At 40.3% G+C, this 13,335-nt stretch overlaps 1 protein-coding gene across 6 annotated transcripts in view; it reads left to right on the top strand.

The window, feature by feature from the left end:
• Nucleotides 1–13,335, top strand: part of PCSK5 (proprotein convertase subtilisin/kexin type 5) — a 507,422-nt gene that overhangs the window by 299,190 nt on the left and 194,897 nt on the right. For all 6 annotated transcript variants that reach the window (XM_060409352.1, XM_042243336.2, XM_042243335.2 and 3 more), the window contains one exon: nt 2,956–3,144. In XM_060409352.1, the coding sequence (XP_060265335.1) occupies nt 2,956–3,144 (189 nt within the window). The remainder of the gene's footprint in view (nt 1–2,955; nt 3,145–13,335) is intronic.

The following is a 13,335-nucleotide window of genomic DNA, read 5'->3' as shown; positions in this document are numbered from 1 at the left end:
AACTGTTTTCAGATGACATAATACTTTACATAGAAAACCCTAAAGATAGTATCAGGAAATTACTAGAGCTAATCATTGAATTTAGCAAAGTTGCAGGATACAAAATCAATACACAGAAATCACTTGCATTTCTCTATACTAACAATGAAAAGTCAGAAAGAGAAATTAAGGAATCAATACCATTCACCATTGCAACAAAAAGAATTAAATATCTAGGAATAAACTTACCTAAGGAGACAAAAGAACTGTACACAGAAAATTATAGAACACTAATGAAAGAAATCAAAGACCACATAAACAGATGGAGAGATATTCCATGTTCCTGGGTAGGAAGAATCAATATTGTGAAAATGACTATGCTACCAAATGCAATCTACAGATTCAATGCGACCCCTATCAAATTACCAATGACATTTTTCACAGAACTAGAACAAAAAATTTCACAATTCATATGGAAACACAAAAGATCCCAAATAGCCAACGCAGTCTTGAGAAAGAAAAACGGACCTGGAGGAATCAACCTTTCTGACTTCATATTATACTACAAAGCTACAGTCATCAAGACAGTTTGGTACTGGCACAAAAACAGAAATATAGACCAATGTAACAAGATAGAAAGCCCAGAAATAAACCCATGCACTTATGGGTACCTTATTTTTGACAAAGGAGGCAAGAATATACAAGGGGGCAAAGACAGCCTCTTCAATAAATGGTATTGGGAAAACTAGACAACTACATGTAAAAAAATGAAATTAGAACACTTGCTAACACCATACATGAAGATAAACTCAAAATGGATTAAAGACCTAAATGTAAAACTAGAAACTATAAAACTCTTAGAGGAAAACATAGGTAGAATACTCGATGACCTAAATCAAAAGCAAGATCCTCTATGACCCACCTCCTAGAGTAATGGAAATAAAAACAAAAGTAAACAAGTGGGACCTGATTAAACTTAAAAGCTTTTGCACAGCAAAGGAAACTATAAGCAAGGTGAAAAGACAATCTTCAGAAAGGGAGGAAATAATAGCAAATGAAACAACTGACAAAGGATTAATTTCCAAAATATACAAGCAGCTCATACAACTCAATACCAGAAATACAAACAACCCAATCAAAAAGTGGGGGAAAAAAAAGACCTGACAGACATTTCTCCAAAGAAGATATACAGATGGCTAACAAACACATGAAAAGATGCTCAACATCGCTCATTATTAGAGAAATGCAAATCAAAACTACAATGAGATATCACTTCATACCGGTCAGAATGGCAATCATCAAAAAGGCTACAAACAATAAATCCTGGAGAGGGTGTGGAGAAAAGGGAACTCTCTTGCACTGTTGGTAGGAATATAAATTGGTACAGCCACTATGAAAGACAATATGGAGATTCCTTTAAAAACTAGGCATAAAACCACCATTTGACCCAGCAATCCCATTCCTAGGCATATACCCTGGGGAAACCACAATTGAAAGAGACACATATATACCATTGTTCATTGCAACACTATTTACAATAGCTAGAACATGGAAGCAACCTAGATGTCCATTGACAGATGAATGGATAAAGAAGTTCTGGTACATATACACAATGAAATATTACTCAGCCATCAAAAGGAATGCATTTGAATCAGTTCTAATGAAATGGATGAACCTAGAACCTATGATACAGAGTGAAATGAGTCAGAAAGAGAAAGACAGATACTGTATTCTAACGCATATATACAGAATCTAGAAAAATGGTACTGAAAATATTTACAGGGAAATATTGGAGAAAGAGACATAGAGAATAGTCATATGGACATGGGGAGGGGGAGGAGAGGGTGAGATATATGGAAAGAGTAACATATTACATATTACCATATGTAAAATGATAGCCAACGGGAATTTGCTGTATGGCTCAGGAAATCAAACACGGACTCTGTATCAACCTAGATGGGTGGGATGGTGAGGGAGATGGAAGGGAGTTTCCAAAGGGAGGAGATTTATGTATATCTATGGTTGACTCATGTTGAGGTTTGACAGAAAAAAGCAAAATTCTTTAAAGCAATTATCCTTTGATACAATATAAATTGAAAAAAGATTGGGGCTAGATATTAGGGATAGAAACAGGAATAAGAAATGCTTCCACATTTATAGAGCTTACAGTCTATTGGGGAAGTCAAACCAAAATAATACAATAAATAGATAATTACAAGTTATAATAAGTGAAATTAAAAGGGTAGAAAATGAAAGGTAGGGAACATGATTTTCCTATGGTTCAATGATGGGCTTAGAGAGTGAAATTTAAGCTTTGATCATGAAAGAAGAAGAGTCAGCTGTAGGAACAGCAATAAAAAAGCACTAGACACAGAGTAGCATATGCAGTGTCCCTGAGCTGGGAAACTTGAATTATCCCAGAACTCAACCAGTGCTGGTGTGGCTGGAACCCAGTCTTCAGACGGCAGAGAGGTACAGGAGGAAGTTTGGGAAGAAGACAGGACTTCTAGGCAAGAGGAAAACTGGGCTCTTAGTTTATAGAGCAAGAAAATGGTAGACCAGGGATTTGAACCAAGGTCATAGTAGTCCCCAAGTCCCCTATACTGGTGGTACACAAAGTGGATTCCATAGCTCAGTAATGTCACTGTTACTGGAGAACTTGCTGGAAATGCTCATTCGTGACCCACCCCAGGAACTCCAGTTTCAGAGCCTAGTAATCTGTTTTAACAAGATTGATATCCACTACCTTCATGAAGATCAAAGACACCTTAAATTCTCCACTCCTCTCATTTACATCTTTCTCACAGTCCAAGCAGGATTACTCCTTTAAGCGACCTAATCATTTGTGCGCAGGACTGGTCCTTTAGCATGCGGCACCCACTGCTTATCTTACATCATGTAGTCCTGCCAGGCCTGCAGGTTCACTCAGTTGAGCTCTGCTGTGCACTTTGCTTAAACTTCTTCTCTCTGTTGCAGGACAATTCGCCCCAACAGTGCAGTGCGCTCCATCTACAAAGCTTCGGGCTGCTCCGACAACCCCAACCATCACGTCAACTACCTGGAGCATGTAGTCGTGCGCATCACCATCACCCACCCCAGGAGGGGAGACCTGGCCATCTACCTGACCTCACCCTCAGGAACCAGGTCCCAGCTTTTGGCCAACAGGTACAGTCATGGCCCCTGACCATCAGTGAGCACTCAGCTGCTCATTAAGCTGGAAAAAGAATGAAGAATCAGCAGTTCTTCTCCTTTTTCTTTTCTTTTTTACTTTTTACAAAGTTGAAGATTGTGCATGTACAAATATTATAAAATCATGATTTTGTATACAATTTTTAAATATTACTTTCCATTAACAGTTTTTACAAAATATGGACTATATTCCCTGTGTGGTTACAATACATCCATGAGCCTGTCTTATACCCAATAATTTGTACCTCCCACTCCCCCACCTGTATATCACCTCTCCCAACCCCATCCACTAAATTTTTCTCTATATCTGTCTGCTACTTGTTTGTTATATTCACTAGTTTATTGTAGTTTTAAATTCCACATGTAAGATATACAGTGTTTGTCTTTCTCTGACTTATTTCACTGAGTATAATGCTCTCCAAGTTCATCCATGTTGCTGCAAATGACAAAAACTGTTTTTATGCCTGAGTAGTATTCCATGCATATATGTATGTATGTGTGTATCTATATAGAGATGTATGTATATATACATATATGTGCTCCATCGTACCTTACTCTTTGCAACCCCATGGACTATAGCCCACCAGACTCCTCTGTCCATGGAATTTTCCAGGCAAGAATATTGGAGTGGGTTGCCATTTCCTTCTCCAATATATACGTATACATACACACACACACAGACACACACACACACACTCTTATACCACAGCTTCTTTATTCATTCATCTTTCAATGGACACTTAGGTTGCTTCCATATCTCAGCTGTTGTAAATAATCTGCTATGCACATTGGGGTCTACTTATCTTCTTGAATAACAACATGATTAAAAAATAGGCAGATGAACTGAACAGACATTTTTCCAAAGAGGAAATGTAGATGGCCAACAGGTACGTGAAAAGATGCTCAACATCACTAATCATCAGGAGAAATGCAAATCAAAACCACAATGAGTTATCACCTCACACCTGTCAGAATTGCTATCATCAAAAAGAATACAAACAACAAATGTTGGCGAGGATGTGGGGTAAAAGAAGTTCTTGTACACTGTTGGTGGGAATCTCAATTGGTGCAGCAACTGGAAAACAGTATGGAAGGTCTTCAAAAAACTATAAATAGAACTACCATATGACCTAGCAATTCCACTCCTGGGTGTAGATTTTAAAAAAAAAAAAGAAAATTAAAAATATACAGCTATTCTTTAATTTCTTACTACCCTAAGAACTTCAGTGAGGGGTGCCACGTAGCTGTCATGATGAGATGGTCATAGCTCTCACTGACCACACATAAATAGAGTAATGAGCTGCCTAGAATCTATTGGCATGAAACAGTGTAACACTTAAGATGTGTGTAATATTAAAAGGATGCCACAGAAAAGTTAAAGGCCACCTGTTGTTCTTTATCCTATAAAAGAAATGCAGAACACTGACTCTTTAGGCCTCTGAGATGGTATTCTTGGCCCCTAAATGTCTGCTGGCATTTGTTGCAGATTAACTGAATTCTCTTGCCTGAGCACTTTCCAAAGTTAAAGGAAATTCTATTTGTTTTAAAAAAAGATTTTGGCATATTTTTTTCTACAAAGATTCAGTTAGTAAATGTTTCAACCTTTGCAGGTCATGTGTCTGTTACCACTCCTCAATTCTGCCATTAGAGTGCAAAAGTCATTGTAAACAACATAAATGAATGTGCATGGCTGTGTTCCAATAAATCTTTATTTATACAAACAGGCCAAGGGCCGGATTTAGTTTGAGGGCCGGCATTAGTTTCCTAACCACTATTTAAAGGTTGGCCCTTTAGTCTTTATGGGCCAAGGGAACACTCACTTTCTCTTTGTAGCTTCTTCCATTCTCTCCACTCCCTTCAAACATTTCTCCAGCAGGTAATTGTATTTCCAGGATCCTGCTGAAAGGCCAGAATGTTCTAGCACAAGTCTTTTGCTCCATTGGCTTTTGAGTAGTTGGGATCATGGGTGGGGGATACTTGTCAGCAAGTGGGACCAGATGGGGAAAGGCCAGGTTTTCTTATACACCCCATTCCCATTATGGTTCCAAACTACAAACCACAGTGAGAAGCCTAAAAGTTTCTTTAATTTGATGTTTTACTTCAAGAGGAACATTTAATAGGAGCAAAAACCTTACTGTCAAAGGCCTATACAGTCCAAATGAAAGTCAAACTTTTATGTCGACAAGGCCACCTGTCCACATGCCAGGTGTCCGCGGCAGTGGTGATCTCCGGTAGGACACTGACAACAGCCCAGACGAGCTGAGGGGCCAAGTCCAGTGCAGGCCTGCAGAGCCGAAAGTGAGACTGAGGAACTCTCAGTGGCTTTTCAAAATCTCCAAATTCATCTGCTGTAGGACAGTAAGAAAAAGAGAAAGCGAGAACATTTCTAGAGTCTCTCATTGCATTTTATTTCTGTTCTTGGAAGTCTTCTTGTGTTAGTCCCTAAAACCTAACAGCTTTCATTAGAGCATGAGGTAACCTGGGCTTCATATTCTATGAAGTGAAACTTTGCCAGGATCAGTATATGCAGCTGTGAGAAACTGAAGGATGCTTTGGTATCTAGTCGCTGGACACACCCTCCTCCCTGTGCAGTCAGGGATCGCAGCTGCTGCCAGGTCTTGCTACTACCTGCCTGAGGCTTCTCTTCAGCAAGCGAGGCCTTTGGATGCACAATTCTGTGATTAAGGGACATCATGCCAGCTGTTGTTACCGAAGCCAGGGGAAGACCTTGTTCTTGATTTCTTTTTTCTTGACTGCTGTTCATGTGCATTGAATTTGGAGTATCCAGGTGACCCCAGTGAAGTACAAAAGTTGGCTTCACACATGTGTAACTTTTCTCCCTGGAGCCCCCTCCATTGTAGAAAAACCGTCCACCCACAGTTGTTTTCTTGGAAAAGTCAGTCCCTTCAGCCTTTCTGGGATCTTCTGCGTATTTCAATATTTCTTGTTGGCTTCCCTGGAAATGACTTCAGTGAGGAAACTTGTGAGCAGAGGAGCAAAAGATTCCAAGACAGGCATTTGGTGAATTACAGTGTCACTGGCTCCAGTTCCTCGTGAATTCTTCAACAGCAGGCATCCGCTTTGCTCTTTGCAAAGTGCTGAGCCCCAAAGTGCTGCCTGACTTGTGTCAAAGAAAAGTAACAGGCATTTCCGATGCTCGGTGACCCATCCTATGGTTCCCTTTAGTCTGTCCCACAGGGGCCCCCTGGGAATAAGGTCTGCGTGCAGAGTACATCTTCTTGGTCCAGAGCATTTCTTTAAGTGCTGCTCTTTTGTCTCTTCCATCTCAGTGCTGAAAATAAGTAGCCACCCTCCAAAAATGGCAGATAAAACGGAGTGGAGGGAGGAGACTGGAGATAAGGGATGTAAAAGGATGTCATGAATTCATTTGCCCACAGTTCCCCAAAACACTGCTATGAACATCTGACCTTTTAAATGTAAAACAGCTGCACTTGGTCCCCAAACCAGTCTGGCCACCTTCCAGGGCCTGGCTCCCCCATGCTTTTTGTACTTGACACTAGTAGAATCCTTCCTACTGAGATAGCTAAGGCAAGATGGTTTCTTTTGGCATTTTTTTCCTTCTGGCATATTCCAAAACTTTAATTTTATAAGAGGAAATCTCTCTTCAGAACTTCCCAGGCTCTGACCTCCTGGCAAAGAGGCCTCTGTGTCCTCTCACCTTGGCCCTGTTTCAAAGCACACTCCCAGGATTGGGATCTGAGGGCAAGAAGCATCAACAAGGGATGGGCAGGTGGTGAGGGGAAGGTCTGCTTTGCTCCTGGTGGCCTTCAAGTTGGCCTGCTGGCCTGGGCACTATACCTGTCCTCAAGGAAAAGGTGACCAGGTCAGGGTTTAGAAGGAATTTGTATGTCAGAGATTTTTTAAAATTTTTTTTTTAATTGAAGTGTAGTTGATTCACAATGTTGTGTTAATTTCTGCTGTACACAACAGTGATTCAGTTATATATACACACACACGTATGTACACATTCTTTTCTATATTCTTTTCCATTATGTTTTATCGTAGGATATTGCATATAGTTCCTTATGCTATACAGTGGGACTTTGTCATTTATCCATTCCATATGTAATAGTTTGCATCTGCTAATCCCAAATCCCCCTTTCCACTGGGCAGTCTATGTCTATTTCTGTTTCATAGATAGGTTCATTTTTGTCATATTTTAGACTCCACATATAAGTATATCGTACGGAATCTGCCTTTCTCTTTGTGACTTAACTTCACTTAGTATGATAATCTCTAGGTCCACCCATGTTGCTGCAAATGACATCACTTTGTTCTTCTTCACGGCTGACTGGGGTTCCACTGTATATATGTACCACAGCTTCTAGACTCATTCATCTGTCAATGGACATACAGGTTTTTCCCATGTCTTGGCAACTGTGGATAGTGGTGCTACAAACATAGGGATGTGCATGATCTTTCTGAATTATAGTCTTTTTCTGGATATAACTGTAGATTTTTCCAGGCATGGAATTGCTAGATCATATTGTAATTGTATTTTTAGTTTCAGGAGCCTGCATACTGTTTTCCACAGCGGCTGCACGAACTTGCATTCCCACCGATAGTGCAGGGGGGTTCCCTTGTCTCCACACACTCTGTAGCATTTATTTTAGACTTTTTAATGATGGCCGCTCTGAGTGATGTGAGGTGATAACCTCATTGTTGTTCAGCTTCGCATTTCTCTATTAGTGATGGTAAGCATCTTTTCATCTGCCTGTTGGCCATCTGTATGTCTTCTTTGGAGAAATGTCTATTTAGGTCTTCTACCCATTTTTCAATTGGGTTGTTTTTTGTTGTTGTTGAATTTATGAGCTGTTAACATATGTTGGAAATTAAGCCCTTTTGGTCACATCATTTGCAAATATTTTCTCCCATTCTGTAGGTTGTCTTTTCATTTTGTTTATGGTTTCCTTTCTTGTGCAAAAGCTTGTAAATTTGACTAGGTCCCATTTGTTTATTTTTATTTCTACTGCCATGGGAGACTGACCTAAGAAAACATTGGTATGGTTTATGTCAGAGAATGTTTTGCCTATGTTCTCTTCTAGGAATTTTATGATGTCACATCTTATGTTTAAGTCTTTAGGCCATTTTGAGTTTATTTCTGTGTATGATGAGAGGGTGTGTTATAACTTCATTGATTTTTACATGCAGTTGTCCAGCTTTTCCAACCCCACTTGTTGAAGAGATTTTTTTTCCATTGTATATTTTTGCCTCTTTTGTCAAAGATTAATTGACTGTAGATGTGTGGGTTTATTTTCTGGGCTCTCTATTCTAGTCTGTTGATACATATGTCTGTTTTTGTGCCCATACTACACTGTTTTGATTACTGTAGTTTTGTAGTATTGTCTGAAGTCTGGAAGGGTTATGCCTTCTGCCTTGTTCTTTTTCTCTTTGGCATTTCAGGGCCTTTTATGATTCCATATAAATTTTAGGATTATTTGTTCTGGTTCTGTGAAAAAAATATCATGGGTAATTTGATAGAAAGTGAAGTCATTCAGTTGTGTCTGAGTCTTTGCATACCCATGGACTATAGGCCGCCAGCTCCTCTATCCATGCAACTCTCCAGGCAAGAATACTGGAGTGGGTAGCCATTCCATTCTCCAGGGGAATCGTCCCAACTCAGGGTTCTAACCCAGGTCTCCTGCATTGTGGGCAGATTCTTTACTGTCTGAGCCACCATTTGATTGGGACCGTATAAAACCTGTAGATTGCTTTGGAGAATATGGTCATTTTAACAATATTAATTCTTCTAATCCAAAAGGTGGGATATCTTTCTATTTCTTTGACTCATCTTTAATTCCCTTTATTAATGTTTTATAATTTTCAGTATATAAGTCTTTTACCTCCTTGGTCAAGTTTATTCCTAAGTATTTTATTTGTGTGTCAGAGATTATTATTGGGGACAATAAGTAGTTCCCCTATTAGACATTCATCTTTCTTCCAGAGAAGTCAGTATTTCTGAGGAGGACCATGTAAAACAAAGAACACTGTGCAGTTAAAAGACAGGAATCCTCAAAGGCTTGAAACACAAAGTTTTCCTCGTGGGGTCATCTGGGATGAAGAGTTAGAGCTCTGGTGGCTGAGTCATCCCTATTTGACCTCTCCTGTTTGTCCATGAGGCACGACTCTTGACAGTGGACTGGGCATTGGCCTCTGTGAGAAGGAAGGATACTGAGGTCCAGCTCAGACTCAGAATCCAAGGCTCACTTGGTAGCATCTCCCCTTAATGATGATATGCATCTCCCCTTAACTAGACATGCAGACGAGGAGAATAAGCTAGGAAGGAAGCTAAGGGGACAGCAACCCTCCTCCCTTATTACCTTCATTTTGATATTCACAAAACCTGTGTCCTAGTCTTGGGACCAGACACTGCTATCCATAACGGTAAATTCAAAAAACAAAGAGGCCATGGTTAGCATTCCAAAAGTCCTTATTTTCCTCGACATTTCAGAAAGGAGTGTCTTCAGTGTTGCTCAGCCCTTCATCATGGAAATTCCTCAGGAATGGATTTTTTTGCAGTCGCTGAACATGTTGCCCTTGTGGGCCGTCTGGAGCCCCTCAGTGCCTCCCCATCCTGGCTGCTGGGCACTTGCTAGAGCTCCTGTGGAGAACAGCTGTTCCAGGAAGCAGGGTTTACCCGAGCATCTGCAGGTGCTGAGCCCTGGAAGGCACTCGGCAGCCTTCACAGCTAGTCCAACTAGAGCTGTGTGCCCCATCAGCCCAGCAGGCAAGCCCCAGCACCACCCTTAGCAGGTCAGATGGAGGATTTAGTGGGTTGACAGAGCCATCCCAGAGTGGACAGTTAGTGCCTTCTCTTGCCTTTGTTTCCTCCTGCCCTCCCACCCTCTGCTCCTCCTCCTGGCCTGTCCACCCTGCCTAACAAAAAAATCAAACCAAATAATCAGCACAAATGCTTTACTTCTAGGGAGACTGTGGGGATCTGGCATGAGTAGGGGAACCTAGGTGGGCTTAGATCCCTTTATGATAGATACAAGAGCAACTATATTTCATCATTGTTGCACTGAGCTTCTTTTTATTTTTTAAATTTATTTTTAATTGGAAGATAATTGCTTTACAATGTTGTGTTGATTTCTGCTGTACAACAGTGTGAGTCAGCCATGTGTATACATATATGCCCTCCTCCTTGAGCCCCCTTCCCACCACCCTATCCCACCCCTCTAGGCCATCGCAGGGCACTGAGCTGGGCTCCGTGTGCTCTACAGCTGCTCCCCACTAGCTATCTCTCTTACACATGGTAGCGTAGGAATGTCAGTGCTCCTCTCTCAATTCATCCCGCCCTCTCCTTCCCCCGCTGTGTCCACAAGTCCATTCCTAAAGCAACTTTAGATGCCACCCCTTATATGACCACATGTTCAACTTCTGCCTACAAATTTTCCAACAGAAAGCCTGTCCCATCACATTCTTCCTTCAACTGCATTTGTCACAATTGTAAAAACCTTGCTTTTTTTCTTCCCTAAATACCCGCATACTTTCTTCAACTCATTGAGTTTTAGACTTAGTTTAGCTATATTGGCTCTCTGTTCTAGATTTTGGCCTCTGACTGAAAGCTGAAACTTTGCCTTTCTTTCTAAATTTGATTACAGATGTGTATCTCTGGTTCTAATTATGGTCTTAAGTGGAAAGAAGGTATACTTTCTCATCTGTACAACCTATAGTTTCTGTAATTAACTGTGTTTAACTGTTGTGTTTCTACCTGAATATTTTTGTCACTGCCCAAATGTTCAATGACTGACTACTGACATTTTGCAAAGTCATGCTATATAAATGCAGGTATGACTTGCCAAAATTACACTTTTGCTGTGGAAGTTTCACATTACACAAGGCCTCACCATGAGAAAAAGCTTCTTTCTTTATTCAAAAGACAGTACAGCCTTTGGAGTTAGAGCTGGGGTGATCTTGATGTCACCTGTTTTTATGTTCAACTTTGGAAAAGTGATTTTTTTCATCTAGAAAACAGACGTAGTTGTATCTGCCTCACAAGTCTGTTACAAGTAGTAAATAAGATAATACAGTAAGCTCCCAGTATAGTAAGCACTTGTAAGTGCTAACCCTTATTCACATAGTACTTTTCAAAACACCTTGCAAATGACTATCACACAGAGATGACTGGATCCTTCTCCCACAGAGGCTGATTCTAAAGGTCTGGGAGAGGCTCATGGATCTGCATTTCTCATAAGCTCACAGGTGACGCTGAAGCTTCCTGACCTGTCTGCAGATCACGTTTTTAAATAGCACCGATTTAAAAGATCACCCAACTTTTTCAAACACATTCTTCTTATTTTCATGTCACCAAAAGACTTGTGAGCAATATGCTGCTGGGTGCTGTGAAAGTCACTTACAAAGGCATTTATAATGTAAACCAGATATTTAGATAGAGTGAAAAGTGAAAGTGAAGACGCTCAGTTGTGTCCAACTCTTTGCAACCCCATGGACTGTAGCCCACCAGGCTTCTCCATCCATGGGATTCTCCAGGCAAGAACACTGGAATGGGGTGCCATTTCCTTCTCCAGGGGATCTTCCTGACCCAGGGATCAAACCCAGGTCTCCCGCATTGCAGGCAAACACTTTAACCTTTGAGCTACCAGGGAAGCCATATTTAGATAAAGCCTACTATTAAAGAATAAATCTTCAAGATGATTAAGTGAGTACTTATTTACAAGTACTTATCATGTACCCACAAGGATGAATGCCTTTGGGGGTTGGTAAGTTAGTAATAGTGTACATGTTGAAAGTTTATTTTGAAACTCGTGTTTTCAGGTATTCCAAACTTCTAGAACCAGTACCTTTCTCTCGACGTTTCTTAAATGATTTAGGAGAGAGCAAAAAACTTAATAGGGTGTTTTAAATACCCTATTTCATAAGCAAATTGTTTAAAACTTACAAAAGGCAAACATCTAAAGAAAATCAAAAGTTCAGTTTCAACTGAGCCAAATGAGTGCTTTACGCATTCTATCAGCTTTATGTTAAATTGTGATGAAGCACTAAAAAAAAAAAAAGAAAAGAAAAAAGAGCACTTCCCAAAATATTCGATTAATGTCTAATTCTGTAGTGAACACAAAGACCATCTAGGAAGTCGTGGATAATTCTGAAATTAATATCCATTTACATTTGGGAAATAATAATATGATAACACATAGCTGTCAGTAGTTATAAAATGTCTTATTATGTAGTTGCCATAACATTATAGAAGTACGTGGTAGCCCTGACACCTTGACTGACTCTTTTATAGCCCTGATGCCTTGACTGACTCTTTTAAGTGAAAGGGGAGGAAAAAAGCTTCCAGTAATTATATGAGTTATTTCCTGAGTTAAGTAACCCTCAAAAGGATGTACTACATTTAATGGCAGTCCTTTCTACCAGGTTTCATCCAAGCAATTTATTTGAAAACCGCTCACAGGGATAGGGCTGTGGGGCACCGTTTTAATAACTGGCTACATAATTTGTGCCACCGCATGCGTATATCATTTCAGCGAGCACATGATTATGAAGTCAAATTGGCAGAACAGGGTTTCACTGCAATAGGAGATATGGACACGGGCATGGAGTTAATCTAGTCCAGCTTTCAGCACACTGGCCTTGCTTTATTAACATCTGATCCACACTAATAATGCCGACATGTGTCTGTTTTCTTCACTGTTGGCAGAGCACAGACATTCAGACAGAGCACTGGACCTCTTAGCTGATAAACAACCACACAATTAGAATCTCTATAGCGGTGTCCAGTGGTTTGACACTTGGTTTGCGCAAGTATATTCTTTGCAACACGAATCTCATCTGCTACCTACGTTACCTTTTGTTATATGCAGACAACACAAGGTTTTTAAACAGCACAGTACTAAAGACAGGGAATAGATTAAGTATTGAATTGGAATAAAAATAAAAGGGTGGGATTAGAAAAGTCACTGCCCAGCTAGTTGAAACAACAGCAATCAGTGTCTATTTCTCTCCTCATCAACTCTTTTAGCAAAACGCAGTGATCATGTTTGGCTGCATTTTAATTCCTCTCCTCAACTTTTATGTCCACATGAAATTAATGAGCATTCCAGCCCTGCATAAAATGAAGAGACCAGGGTGGGAACCATTTAGCCAGAGAGACAAAGCCCGTTTATATTTGGGCTTTAAGAC

Source organism: Ovis aries, chromosome 2 (assembly GCF_016772045.2).
Source record: "Ovis aries strain OAR_USU_Benz2616 breed Rambouillet chromosome 2, ARS-UI_Ramb_v3.0, whole genome shotgun sequence".
Taxonomy (NCBI): domain Eukaryota; kingdom Metazoa; phylum Chordata; class Mammalia; order Artiodactyla; family Bovidae; genus Ovis; species Ovis aries.
The sequence above is the reverse complement of the archived record's forward strand: the minus strand, read 5'-3'. Positions and strand labels throughout refer to the sequence as shown.